The sequence below is a fragment of the Gymnoscopelus microlampas genome (genome assembly GCF_963454915.1).
Source record: "Gymnoscopelus microlampas genome assembly, chromosome: 14".
Taxonomy (NCBI): domain Eukaryota; kingdom Metazoa; phylum Chordata; class Actinopteri; order Myctophiformes; family Myctophidae; genus Gymnoscopelus; species Gymnoscopelus microlampas.
This window is the reverse complement of record NC_139951.1, coordinates 28315906-28331014: the sequence shown is the minus strand read 5'-3', so window position 1 is coordinate 28331014 and position 15109 is coordinate 28315906. Positions and strand designations below refer to the sequence as shown.

At 43.0% G+C, this 15109-nt stretch overlaps 1 protein-coding gene across 1 annotated transcript; it reads right to left on the bottom strand.

The window, feature by feature from the left end:
• Positions 1 to 2020: 2020 nt before the first annotated feature.
• metrn (meteorin, glial cell differentiation regulator) lies at positions 2021 to 7121 on the bottom strand. The gene is made up of 4 exons (XM_084077697.1): positions 6801 to 7121; positions 5107 to 5540; positions 3506 to 3565; positions 2021 to 2850 (listed from the first exon to the last, which is right to left on the bottom strand). The coding sequence occupies exons 1-4, from the start codon at positions 6902 to 6904 to the stop codon at positions 2537 to 2539; spliced, it is 912 nt and encodes a 303-aa protein (XP_083933823.1). The 5' UTR covers positions 6905 to 7121; the 3' UTR covers positions 2021 to 2536.
• Positions 7122 to 15109: the final 7988 nt, after the last annotated feature.

Genomic DNA, 15109 nt, shown 5'->3' with positions numbered 1-15109 from the left:
ATGTTTTTACTCTTCTGTAGTTTTTAACCTATAACGCATTTTTTTTACATGAATTGTTCCTTTAGTTAAGTTGAGGCGTGGCCTATAGGCATGCCGCCATCAGGATGGAGAGTGCGACTGTGTGGCACCTCCGCTTACTTCATTCTGCCATGGCGCTCCCTTAATGGCTATTTATTGCTTCCTGAATCCTGAAAATGGGAGGCTGGAGCACAACAGAATTCCAACCGTTGTTTTCTCCCCCTCGTTGGAGCCGTCAGGGTCCTGAGCACTCTTCTTAAATCTCTCTGGTCTTTTAGGTCTCTCTCGCTTTCAGGCATGTCATTTGTTTTGGGCCTTTGGGGACCTGATTCATGGGGGCACTTGAAGTGACTTATGTCTGAGAAATGTTTAGAAGGCTAAGAAATCTCCTGAGTTCCTCCCATACAGTGAAGTACTACAGATTCAAGAGTGATAATGTTGCGTTAGGTGAGCGGATTAAAGTCTATAAAAAGAAGTGTAATCAAGCTATTATACTTACACAATATATTATGTTAGAGTGTTCTGTGTCATAGAAAATAAATAAATAAAAATAAGCAATGTAGTTTTTGTTCATGTTTTAATCATTCAGACAAACATACAAATATTCCACAACACTGAGACAATGTGGTCTTTCCTCCATAGTTTTTTGTTGTAATTTCTAGAATTTCTTATTTACATATTTACATTCACATTGATATAACATAAATTCAGACAAAGCAAATGGCAGTATATAGCTCTGTTAACATACACAGCAAAATAATAAGACTGAATGTAAAAATCGACCCTTACAGGTAAAGTTTACACTCACGATTTTACTGTGTACTACACTCCAGCACATCATTGTAATTTGGTATGACACTCCCCCCCTTTCTTAATATAGTGCACATCAGATATGTAATTCTTTTACAGGGCAGAATTTAGGCAATAAAACCATATTTTGCTATTCTTTTCATCTACCATGTCCAGTGTCAGCACTTGTTTCTCACAAAGCTGGTTTGTGGATTTGTATGCAGCAATAAACACAGTCTTAGCTTAATTTGTCTTTGACATTTTGACAAATGTAACTGCCTCCATCCTTATGCCGGCTTAGTGAGAATCACTGGGCTGCAATGAACTACATAGCTTTAAGCCGTGACATATACCGTATAAATGGCTTCGGTTGTTCATTTGTTGTTATACATGTCCTGATATATACATGTTGCCAAGACGGATTTGGTAGAGTTTGGTGGCAACACCAGCAGACAACATTGAAAGACTTGATGACACCATGTATCCTCTTTGGCAACACTGCTGCAGTAGAACTGCCAATTTCAAACCATGGAAATCATAAACATATTTAAAGTCAAAGGGATCCAAATAAATTGTTTAAAAAAAATTATAGCATGGCTGCTGATATAAACCACAGCAAGTCTGTGACATTTTAAACAACTGACTTCATGTGAACAATTGAGTATGTGTCATTTATAGATGAAATATTTATACAGGGCCCTGAAAAGCAGCGGTACCCTGTTTGTACTAGCATAGAAACTGAATCTCAGACTTGGCTAGATTATGAAAGTGCTCTCAGCACTAGCTTGCTGAGCTTGAAGATGTATTCAACTAGCCTTTTAGCCTAGCGCTGCTATGCGCTCAGATCATGTGCACATATATTAAGTTCTCAATTGCTCCTCTATGCTACATATAGTTGCTTTTCATTTGGTTCTCAGTGCTTGCAGCATCACCAATTTCCAGATCATTCCCTTTCACATAGCAGTGCAAATCTTCTTATTTAAAAAAAATGTCCTTTGAGGGCCTTCCATAATCTCAAAAGCAGTAACAACACTGAAAATATGACTCATTTTAACAGAGATGTTTGACTGCATAAATGGAAGGTGGCAGGTCACTTTATGAACAGAAACACTGTAAAAAAAAAACTATTATATATATATATATATATATATATATATATATATATATATATATATATATATATATATATATATATATATATATAGTGGCCATTGTGAAGCATTGGTCCATGTTACACCTGCCTTGAGGTGGATCAATGTGACAGTAACTTCTCAGCTGAAGATCTCATATATTTTTCCTGAGGTTTGAAGACATGACACCCAAAAACCCTGAATCAATAGCAAAGTTGATTTGCCTCAAAATTTTCTCTGAAGCGAGAAGATAGCATCTCTATGGAATACGTGTCCAATGCCAAATTCTTAGATATCCACTACAGCTGTGTCACTCATGTCACAGCTCTGCTGGTCTTTGGGACATTGCACTGACAGGTTCACTCGTGTCCTCAGTCTTTTGGGAAGACTGAGTCCGTTGAAAGGGATCATCTGTGATCGACCACGGTGACACCGTCCCATAGTTAACACACCCATGGCTTTTTCCTAAACCCTTCTCTGAGAGATTTAGTCAGCCCAGAAGCAGAGCATGGAACAGGGCTGGGTTTGGCTCGGGCTGTGAGGCAGCCTCTATTATGTTTTTCTGTAGATAGCTGTTGGGGAGAATTGTTTTGTATTTATCAGTCCACAGCCAGTTCACAGGGTATCTGTTGAGCTTCTTTGGCCTTGATGTATGCCTGTTTAAAGTCCTTGTAGCGGGGTGCACAGCCCAACCAGGCCTCCCCAAAGTGGATCCGACCTGTGAAGAGGAAACTGCCTGGCCCAGGCCTCACGCCGCACTGCAATAGAGTCCTTATCTCGCCCTGGGAGGTCAGACGGCTGTTCCCTGTGAACACAGCGTACTTCTGCCGAAATACCCTGGTGGCGCTGACCTTTATCACCGCCGCCCGGAGGTTCTCATCCTCATCCACCGAATGAATGTTACCGCGAACAACTAGAGAGGAAAATACATTCTGGTTAGCTACTGCACCATATTAGTTTGATTTAGTAAAGCAATATAAAGTAGAAAATCAAAATGTCAACAACAATGTCATCAGAAAGTAAGCTAAAACTAAATTAAATGCCAGCAATTACTGAAGTCATTAAACAGCTACAGATTTAGTTTTCCAGAGGCAACCGATTGATAGTAAAAGGAAATGAATATGGAGGATTGAGGCTGGTCAATAATCCTTCAAACATTTCTTGTCAGTGGAGTCCGCCCCTCATGCCCATTAGCTCAATCTGAATCATGCAGATTAGTCACTGCTCTTTGTCCAGGGTGGGGGGGGTGTTTAGGATTAGAGTCTACTACAGTGCCCTCAGGAGGGGTGGGGGTGAGCAGGCAAAGAAGTACTGCTGTTTCACCTTCATTCTCTACATATATTAAGACAATAGAATTTGTATTAAATGAGTGGCGCCTGATCGTGAACCGGGGGTCCTTCCAACAGATTATTAGAACTTATTTCACAACCATTTGGTTGTGAAATATAATAATTTAGGCTACCGATCGTGGTTGAAACATGGGTAGTTTGAGTGTGACACCGTATCCTTTGTCTGGAGTGTTTTTATTGTTAATGGGGGCAACTCAGGCCAGTGCTGTAAAAACTCACCAAAGTCACTGGTACAGACAGCCATAAGAATCTCTGTGTTGTTACAGGGTCTGCAGGCGCCTAGGAGGAGGGGGGGAGAGAAGAACAGGGGGTTAGAGAGGGTGATGTTACAGAGTACCACAAACTGTAATACAAGATAGATATAGTAATACACTGAGCCACTGGATATCAAAGACTCTGATTAAGGATAAAACCTTGAGGATACAGTGTACGATCGAATGCTCACAAAGACGTGAGTAATAAGTGAGTGAAAATCTGGACACCGTGCAGAGACACACGCACACAGTGAGACCAAACCACCGTGGAGCACACAGCTGCTACTTTTACAGTTGCCGGGGGATGGCCAGTTTAAGGTGTGAGGCTCCTCCGACCCAGACGATTTAAAAGCCCAATGAATCCCCCCTCCTAAAACCCTGCAAAGGGTGTTCACACACTGTCACACCTCATCAAAGCCTGCTGGACAGGGGCTCAGGCGGAGAAGTGGCAGGGGGCGGGGGGGGGGCAAAATTCCACTTCCACTTTTCAGAAGGTACTTCCTTCCTACTGGGGCCTGACACCCTCATTCACAGCTGTTTAACTTTTCTTTTTTTTTCAAAAAGAAGAAAAGAAAATGGTAGGGGATAGAAAGTACTGTCAACCCTTCCTGAAATTCATTGAAGAATCCACAGATGGCCACAAGAAAGGGAGTGAAACCAAACCACCGAGCTCTGGGTGACTGCATTGACTAAACAGGGGGAAAATAAAAAGCAGGCTGGCATTTGTTTTTTAAAGTCCTGCTCGCCCTGAAGTTCTGAGGAGGCCCCTTTGCCCACCCTCCACTTTCTCCTTCTTGGTGAAAACCTCTTGATAAATGGGATTCCTTCCTCTCTAGTCTGTAGCCCCCACTCTCTCACAGCTAAATCAGTGTGTGTGTGTGTGATAGAGAGTAGTTGGGGGGAGCGTTCTCCTACAGACAAGTCTCCCCACAGAGGGTCAGCTCAACAAAAGAGGGGAGCATCTCAGCTGGGCAGAGGCCTCTCTGTTGCCTGAGCGACCGCAGTAATCCCAGAATGCTCATGCAGCCCCCATTGAAAGAGCCCTGGACTCTGGAGAAGGCCCCACATACTGGGCTTTTGTGCAACCCCCTTCTCCCCACTCCTCATTCGTTCTCCTCCAAAATCCAGACCAGTAGACTGACTCTTTCTGCACGCCTCCAGGGAACTTTTTTTTTGCCACTGCACCCCCCCCCCAACACACACACACACACACACACACTCTGCATGGACCATGGAAAGTCCAACAAACCCTCCAGAGGAGTCTGTTTGAAATTATGAGCCATCATCAATGTGGATTTTATGGCGCACGATATAAAATGATTCATTGTTCCATGGAAGGAAATGAATGAAGGGACTGGTAATTGCGTTAAATCTTGCAGTGACACTATCTGGCAACTATGTATAGCCAGATCCCTCAGTACTCTCCATGCTCACTATTCATGAAATTAAATGAACAGAGAGCATTCTTGAAATGACCAATATCCGCCCACCACCGCAAAAAGTCCACTCAAAAACCCCTTTGAGTTGAACCAACAAGTCTAACAGTTGCCTCTTCTACAAGCTCACCTTCATCACTGACTGGGTTCGAGTCGAGGGACAGCCGCGCCGCCCAATCCCCTCTCAGCTCGTAGCGGAAGGAGGCGATGCGGCGGCTGATGTCCTGGTACGGCGTGGCCTGCAGGTAGAGGGCCACCCTCTCGCCGGGCAGACGGCTGAAGCAGCGCACCCTCGGCGGGGGAGAGGTCTCCAGGCGGTCTCCGACCAGGAGCTCCAGGACCCCGTCTCTCTCCAGATAGAGCTGGGCTCCGTGGAACTCCTCCGAGGGCTTGATGCAGGCCGTGATGAGGCCCGAACTGCTGCCCCCGGGCCCCACCGCGTTAGAGGGCAGACGGGGGGACAGCGTCAGGCGCAGGGCTCCTTTGGGGTACAGCCAGTCCAGGGTTCCCTCTGAACAGTGGAGGGAGATTTGCTCCACACTGCCTGCCTTCTGGGACAACCCACTGTGAGGGGAAGAGAAATAGAGATGGTTAGGGCAAGGTTATGTACAGTTTGAACAGTTTGAAGTTTTTTTTACCCCCCTTTCCCTCCAGATCTTTGACCTCCAAACCTAACAGAGTTCTCTCACCACATCATGAAATCTGAGTCATCCCACATACCATCAGAGGAAGTGGTGAAACCTCTCTGGAAACCAAGAGAGAAAATTGCGCTGGGCACTAGTGCAGGACGTGTGGTTTTTAGGTTTTGGTTTCAGATGTGGGCACGGAAAGGGGGACAGCTGGCGACATGAAAGAGCCAGGAACTAGAAATGACCATATTCGAAGTAGAAATGCATCAAATCAAATGAATGCAGGCCGCAGTGAGTTCATAATGTGCGCAGCCACTGTGAGGGAGAGAGGGCGCCGCCTACTGGCAGCTTCTCTAAATCTGGACCATTTCACTGCATCTGTAACGGCCATCGTTTTAAATAACAATGCATTTGAATATGGTTAACTGGGTAAACGTAATAAATCAGCTTGCATGATATGTTGTTCAGATTTGAGCGCCCTAACTACTTAGCCTATGTTAGCATGTTGATGTTGGTCATGATGGTCATCATGGCTATTGATTGCATCCCTGAGAAGTGATGGAAAAAAGTACTCACATTTTGTGTACTTAAGAAAAAGTCGCGAGATGTTGTGAGCTTGTAGATCGGCTATTTACCAAAGTTTAAATAGGGCTGAAGTGGTTAATGTATGTTTTGTAATATAATTAAAATCTACAAAGTAGCCTAACTAGTACACTAAAGTTTTCAAATAACTGTAGTGGAGTAAAACGTACAATTTTTGCCTCTGAGATATAGTGGAGTAGAGGTAAAAGTATCGAAAATTGGAAATACTCCAGTAAAGTAAAAGTACCTCAAAAGTGTAGTTAAATACAGTACTTGAGTAAATGTAATTAGTTACTTTCCACCACTGTCCCTGAGGCAGAAGCGCAACACTAGCCTGCAACAATTTGAATTGCCCTAAATAAGCAAGTCTCAACATGTTTGGTCACTGACCACAGTCGTCCAATGCATTTTTTTTCTTTGCAAACTGTTAAAAAAGTATTCAATCAATCAATCAATGCATCTGTTGCATCAGTTTGTATGTTTTAAAATACACGCCAAGAGACATCAGTTGCATCACTGAATGACAAACTATTGTGTCATACTCATTATCACATCATGAACTAGTATAGCATATTTATTGTCATGTATTATTATTGTTTCTGGAGATACTTGCCTTCCTTTCCATGTGCATTGGTCTTCGGAGTAGTTGGATCGCGCCACATCAAAAATGGCAAATAGTAGAATCCCAAAGTGATAATAAATCCCAAAACGAGCCATTTTCCTCAGTGGATGATGGATCAAACCGTTATTCCAAAGAAGGACAGATCTTTCCTAAACTAACTTATGCGAGTGAAAGTTCAGCTTCAGCAGCACAAAACGAATGGTAGTTGTTGTATGCTATTCTTAATAACCTCCATAGTTGGGGTAGCCTAGATCCTCCTAACCTTTTAGGGATAAGAGATCAGAGAAGAATAGCTGCCACACACTCTCACCATCTATGTATGAGTATGTGTGAGGAGGAGGATGGGGTCTCTCTCTGAAGTAGTGAAGTTATCCCCCCTCAGCAAAACTTCACCGGCCAATCACATTCCGAGAGGTGAAACTTTAAACCACTCATAGGGGGAAGGGTGTGTGCCAGTGTTGCCATATCCGCTTATTATAAGCTACTTTTGGGCTTGTTTTCTGTGAAGTTGCTTGTAAATATTGGTAGATTTGCGGGTTGCGGTTTTTGGGCTTGTTTCTAAAGTGTATAGGCCTACTTGCTTATTTGGGGCTTGCTTCCTAAATGTTGTTCAAAAACCAGTGGTTCTCAGCATTTTCATGTCAAGGACCCTGCATTGCCCCCAAATTAATGTACGTTGTGCCAGGGACCCCATACCAGATTTGTGATGTTGTTAAAATAAATGTTTTTAAAAAAATATCCAAAATGTTTTTTTCAAAATAGCAGATCTATGTGAGCTTGTAGGTGGGCTATTTTCAAATAGCTAATGCGTATAGGTTTAAACTTTAAAGTGCTCATGTGGCTTCTTTTGGGCTTGTTTTCATAGAGACCTGGTTGCTTATTTCTATTGTAGAATCTGGCAACGCTGATGTGTGCCCTATTGCCCGTGACGACTACAATGGTCTATCAGTATGCAAGAATAAACTATGTTGGGGCTATTTACTATTGCGTTAGACATGCCTGCATAACACATCAGTTACACATTGTTGAAGGAACGTCTAGACTGTCCGTTTAAAGTTTATTGTGTTAATGATCAGATAGAGATAGATAGATAGATAGATAGATAGATAGATAGATAGATAGATAGATAGATAGATAGATAGATAGATAGATACATACATAGATAGATAGATAGATAGATAGATAGATAGATAGATAGATAGATAGATAGATAGATAGATAGATAGATAGATAGATAGATAGATACATAGATAGATAGATACATAGATACATAGATACATAGATAGATAGCCTATTCATTTAAGCATGAAACACAGGATACATACATAAGAGTTGAAAAAGATAATAAATAGACTGAAAATAAATAGTCTGACCCTATAGCCATCATGCACTTCCTCTGACTACGTTAACATAATGTATATTATATCATTAAGTAAAAAAATCTATCACCAGTGAATATATGCATTATATAGGCCTACATCTATCACTGAATGGATATGTGTGTGTGTACAGACTATCAACAGGGAAACTGTCTGATATACTGTATGTGCAGTATCAGCTGGTATAAAACAGTGGTCCAGGGTAATACCAACAGTGAAATTGGAGCAAATCCTACATTTAGTAAATTAAAGAAAAGCATTGAGATAATGAGTGTCATGATCCTGATACTAGGATTCACTTTCACTAAATTGTAGTATGCCAAGTGTACTTTTGCAGCAGGACGTAACATAGTGGCTTACCTGACCTGAATTTATCAATAGTCACTTGAAAACAATCTGGATTTCATAAGATCTGAAGAACATACAGTAGCTAGTGATGTACCTCACATAAATCACGTGTAATCACACCAAATGATCATCAATGAATATGATGATATTTTGATTCCTCATTCAAAACCACAGACATTTTATTACAATTGATGTAGAGTTTCTCCCTGTTGTGTTGTGCCCTCTGCCCTTAACCCCGCTGCGCTTCTCTTTCATGTTGCAGTATTTAGAAGCAAATCAAATATTCTTTTGTGCTGATAGACGGCTATCCATTTCCCTGACCCGTAACAGTGACTTTCAATGTAGTCGTGTGTGTGTTTGCGTGCGTGCATGCGTGCGTGTGTGCGTTCGATGAAGGCCTGCTGATCAAGTTATGACAAGGCATCAGACCTGCACAAAGGCACATGTGCAGAAATCCAGCTGCTTTATTGTCTGTGGCAGGACTGGGCTTTGTTCTCCCCGGGGAATTTCAAAGGCACACAGTTTAAAAGGGAGAAAGGCAGGGGGTGAGCGAATCAAAGAAAAAGAAAGAAAGAATACATTAGTGCCTAAACTTAGTTATGGGCATCACCAATATGACATGGCATCCACGTGTGCACAAGTGTGCACTGCACACGCACATGCATAGATAGATGCACACTTTGCACAAAGCGTCGTTGCACTGAGAGACACATGTCCCTTTAAACAGCAACATGTGCACCTCTTCTGACCCTCGCAGTTTCGTTCTTAGGACTGGTTTCAGTTGGTTTCAGTAGCACAAGCACGTTCAAACAAACAGTAGTCATGTTAGTTTCCTATTCAAGGTCAGACAGAGTGTGTGAAACACCAGACCCAGTCTGTTTCGGCTCTGCACCTAGAACAAAGCCTGTCATTGATTCCAATGAAATGTTGTTTGGTCGTCCTCACACGTATCCGTAGCCAGTTTCCCACTCTCGCAGAATTCAGGTCTCGGCGTTCTGAGTGGCGCGTGAACACAGTGTCTTCAAACAATGCTGTAGGTGTACGAGAGTTTGCATGTCGGTGTTAGCGCTGTGTGTATTTATTTGGTAAACTGTACTCACGTTCTGTCCTCTGTCCTGTTCTCTGTGTGTGTGTGTGTGTGTGTGTGTGTGTGTGTGTGTGTGTGTGTGTGTGTGTGTGTGTGTGTGTGTGTGTGTGTGTGTGTGTGTGTGTGTGTGTTGGAGACGTGGAAAGGAGGTGCCGACAATGTAGTGTTACTGACATTTACGGAACCTTGACAATGTAAAAGCTCTCGAGCTTTCTACCTTCCTATTCTCTCTCTCTCTCCCCCTCCCTCACTCTTCCTCTTCTCTCTCACACATGCAACAAGCACACGCGCTATCAAATGTGCCAGATAGAATGCTGGTTGTCTTTAGTGGTCTTATGGCCAAACTGCAACTGCAGGTCCTGCAATCAGGACTTTGCTATTATGCAGTACAATATATAATCTTAAATCGATGTGAGTACAACACACACATAAACACAAATAAAGACTGATGTTATCAACCAATGACCTCCAAATGTAAATCCACGGGATGAGAGAGCTGAACTGGAATCCTAAGCCGTTCCCAGCCTTCTTGTCATCTTCCCATGGCGCCTTGGTGCTAATCCAGATGATCTGATGTTGCCACTGTTTGTTCTCCTGGCCGGTGACATGGATCCCTCACAGTAATGAGACGATGTCAGGAGAAATCCATGACTGATAAGACGACTACTTCTAGGGAAGATGGACGTCTTTGATTTTAGAGGGCTGTGCGGCAGCTTACATTAATAGATGCTGACGGTGTCTGCACTTTGAATTTTCACAATGGCAACTGAATGGGAATGTGTACCAGTGATGGGACCATTCTGACATTCAGATGAATGTAGTTTGATGAGGTGAGTCTGACATAAAAAGTCTTGCCGCTTTAAAAGAGGTTTTGTTCTCACAAGTTGACACGATTTAAAACAGTTAAAACACTGCCAAAGAAGGATATACACACAAACATCCACACCCAGAATTAGGTATAAATTGTGTATATAAAGTTAATAGCAGGCATGCAGATTTGTTTTGGAACCACAATGATACATTAAACTCTTCACAGCTATCACAGTCCAGCGTCACACATGCTTTGTGTCATAAAGCTCCAATGGCTGCATGAAGGCATTGTTCAGTCAATCGTGTTTGACTAAATCACGTGTTTTGCAATGTACAGGTATAGGGTCAAATGATGAATGAGAAGGCCTGTAGTAGGTTCCCATAGCCATCGACAGTTTTGTGATGAGTGGCTGAGATCAGTCATGCTGGCGTGTTCCCGTCTCGCCATGCAGGTGACAGGGTACTACTGGGCTGTTCCCATGAGTCGAATGGCGGCGTGGGTCTGTGTGAAGCCTGTGGGAAGAGCTAACGCGGTGAGCCCGGAGAAACTGCAACCGGTACTGTTGTTTACCGACGAAGCCCCTATGAGAGCTATGTGAAAACTGACACCTGCTTTCTCATTGCACTTTCTCAGGAGCACAGTATGTTTGTGTTGGTGTGTGCGTGTGTGTGTGTGTGTGTGTGTGTGTGTGTGTGTGTGTGTGTGTGTGTGTGTGTGTGTGTGTGTGTGTGTGTGTGTGTGTGTGTGTGTGTGTGTGTGTGTGTGTGTGTGTGTGTGTGTACGCGTGTGTTTGTTTGTTTGTTTGTTTGATAGTAAAGTTTTCTTTGTGCCCCTCATCACTGTCATTCAGTTTGTGTGTTTATATTGCACTGAATTTCACTCTGTCTCTCATCTCAGTGTGTGCGCACGTGCACTCGTGCGTGCATGCTTGTGCGTGCGCTAGTGTATGGCTCAGTGGGGATCCGTAGAATACGAGCGGGCCCTATACCAGATAAACAGAGTCAGACAGGCTTGATAGCAAACACAGCTGGAAACGCATTGAGACACCCTGAGAATGCCCCTTAAACTGCTTTCATCAACAAGTAATAGATTGCTTATCCTCACTGGCACAGTATTGTCATACGGCCCTCGTGCTCTTTTATCATCTCTGTAGGCGTCCCCTCCTGTATCTGTGCATAAAGAAATGCAGCCCCCATGTAGAGGCCCCAACATGCATTTGTTTTAATCTTAACAATGATCATATTAATATCTTGACTTGAGAGAGCCACAAGTCACAAGTCACCAGAATGATTTGTGGTAGCTGGGACCACATCTGAATTTTAAGAAGCTGTAGTTGTCTTTTACACATAATGCATCAACTCTCTCTCTCTCTCTCTCTCTCTCTCTCTCTCTCTCTCTCTCTCTCTCTCTCTCTCTCTCTCTCTCTCTCTCTCTCTCATATGAATTTTCTTCATTGCATGACAGGAATTTGCTGGGACCACACATAAATTGTCTCTAATTCGATTTGGGCATCAATCTCTCTCTAAATCTCTAAGTCTTGGTTGTCTTTGTGGCGTTGCTCTTTGACAGTCCTCTTTCTGTATTCAGCAGCTCTAAATATAATCTAATTATTGTCTTTGGGGTCACAGGTCACAGCTGGGTGCCCTGGGGACTTCTAATTAGAGAAATGGAGGGAAGTGGCTGCAGGTGTCTCCAATGTCTTGTGCAGCCAAACCGGAGACATTCATTACTGTTCAGGATAGATAGGTTTGTGATTGTGTCATTATTATTATTAATTTAAAAAAATAATTAAAATAAGACAACCCCAAAGAAAACCTATGTATGTAGGCCCGTGTGTATACTTCATTTAGATTATGCTGCATTTAAAACTTGAAATCAAATTATTGTGTCTATGTATGACGTATTCTATTGACATGAGTCACATTTTTTTACATTTCACAGAACTGATAGGCTACCCCTGGTATCAGTTTATCCTGCAGGACAGAATATAAAAAGTTTGTTTTAAGTTTGTCACTGCTAATACTGTTATGAGTCAATTCATAAAATCTGCTTTGATGCAGGGTAATGATGTTGTTACAGTCAAACTTACAGTTATCTTTTAATTTAATATAAATCATTTAATATAATTTTCCGTGCAAAATATGTGTAAAATAGAGCCTATGGAATAACAAATACATTCTATTTTATTCATTGTTCTGCAGTACACATTAGTATATTTCAGGAAAAGAAGAAAGTCTTTTGGATCTTTCCCATCTTAGCACACATAGTATTGATAAATAAATACTAATGATAATCCTAATCCTTCAGTGATAGAACGTTGACCATTCTATCCTGAGCCAGAGGGGGATCTCCTGTTCCCTTATCTCAGTGAAAGTAGGTAATGATACAATTATTGAACCCAAATTGGATTTAGAAAGAGCCGGCAACAATAGCCAAGCACCTTGGTGGGCTTTGCGTTGATTCTTACATTCCTCAGTGTTCAAAAGCACATAAGGGAACAGTTTATCTGAAGGGCAAACAGGCCAGCCACTTTGTAAGTGGTTCTTCACACAGTGTTGTCAGTGTTAAGTCACCACAGAGGACTTTAAAGGACGATGTTGACTTATGGCAATCAGTGCTTGGTAGCTAGCAGGAGACGGCGATGGGGATGAAAAGCATCGAAACACCCGGTCTAATCACCACAGAATGCACAGGAAGCTTCTGTGGTTTGTGAGGTTTTGGGGCACACACAGAGTACAGAGAAGAAACCGGTCAACATCCTCGGCTTTTGATTGTTGACAGACTGACACAAGCCTCTCCTGGAACTTAATTTCACCCAACTAATCTGTCTGTAGGGTGAAGCCTCTTTACAGTGGTTGGTGGCTTGTGTGGGTGAGCCTTCCCTGACACATGATCGCATGATATGTATTATATGTGTGTGAGAGACGAGGGAGGGAGAGAGAGAGTGGGACGTAGGCACACACAGAGACTAAACCCAGAAAGTGTTTTTTCCCTCCGAAATCTCCACACACACACACACACACACACACACACACACACACACACACACACACACACACACACACACACACACACACACACACACACACACACACACACACACACACACACACACACACACACACACACAGGACAGAACAGAACAGGAATACAGTTTACCATACCAAATAAATACACACAGCACTAACACCCTCACGCAAACTCTCATACAACTACAAATGTAGTGTGTGTGTGTGTGTGTGTGTGTGTGTGTGTGTGTGTGTGTGTGTGTGTGTGTGTGTGTGTGTGTGTGTGTGTGTGTGTGTGTGTGTGTGTGTGTGTGTGTGTGTGTGTGTGTGTGTGTGTGTGTGTGTGTGTGTGTGTGTGTGTGGGAGGGAAATTTCGGAGGGAAAAAAACACTTTCTGGATTTTAGTCTCTCCAGCCCCCTACATTGCATGTTTATTAGTCTCATTAGGTAGATTTACCCCAGCAGTTCCCAATAGGGATTAGTGGGCCCACTTGATGGTATTGTCATTGCTAACCCAGTGGTCCCATAGTAATGCATGCCTCAGTCCTGCTGAGGTTGATAGCTGGTGCTGTTGGGAGCCCGGCTGGAGGTCAGACAGAGGTGCTCCCCTGTCTGTCATGGCTGCCCATCCCCCCCACCCCTTTCCTGACTCTAATTGGCTGAATCAATTTGGAGGGAAACATAACAAGAAGCAGGATCCCTCCAAAATTGACAATAGGTATAGTTTTACATATGTGTCCATAGAAAAGACAGATGTTGTTGGTCCCCCACACCCACACTTGAATACCTTTATTTGGATACAATGGAAGTGAACACAAAAGAGCTATTTATATTTGGCGGCCAATGCAGATGCATAACTTTTGGCGGTCAAGGCGGCAAGCCGGATGTATTAGTTTGGATGGTGCAGTCAGGCTGGACAGACTCCTACACTTCTGATGATGAAAATGCGCTGTTGACGTGTGTGCTGGTTTAAGGCACCAAGAGTGATTGATATGACTTCAATTGGACGCTAGTATCTGATCAACGTCCAAATAATTACATTTTGTCCAGATAATTATCTAGTAACTGGTCTAACTACCAGAACAAATTGCTGGTGCATAAAGGTGCACTTGGTAAAAAGAAAAAACAACAACTCAGATTCTTAAAATATGTTACAGTTTAGCTTTAAGCACTGACGATTAACCACATGAACCCGAGAGGCCCCTATCCTGGGCATAGGCAAACATTCATGCAGCGGCGAAAACAGCAGATCATGCTCACAATGCAATGTGTTGTGAGCTTGCAAATAGGCTATTTTTGGTGAAGAGATTTGGTGTAGAGGGAAAAAAGGAGGGGGCCAAGTACAGACCCCTGGGGGACCCTGGTCAATGAAATGCATGGTTTAAATGGTTAAAGTCATGCACACATCACCTATGGAGAACACATACACACAGACACACAGACACACGCACACGCACACGCACATGCACACACACACACACACACACACACACACACACACACACACACACACACACACACACACACACACACACACGCATGCATGCAGATGAGCCTCTGCATGGAAGCAGTCACACATCACAAATGCCCCTCATACTATGTAGGCTACATTCACACTTATAATTTCCAGGGTGGTCAGTCTTCTCCTCATGGCGCCTGACTGCACA

Bases quoted from the DNA above. Each gene is read 5' to 3' on its own strand.
- metrn (XM_084077697.1), bottom strand. From the start codon at position 6,904: ATGGCTCGTTTTGGGATTTATTATCACTTTGGGATTCTACTATTTGCC. The intron at 5,541-6,800 runs GCAAGTATCTCC...TTCCCCTCACAG, and splicing joins CAATGCACATGGAAAGGAAG to TGGGTTGTCCCAGAAGGCAG. The intron at 2,851-3,505 runs GTGAGTTTTTAC...TTTCCTCTCTAG, and splicing joins TGTCTGTACCAGTGACTTTG to TTGTTCGCGGTAACATTCAT.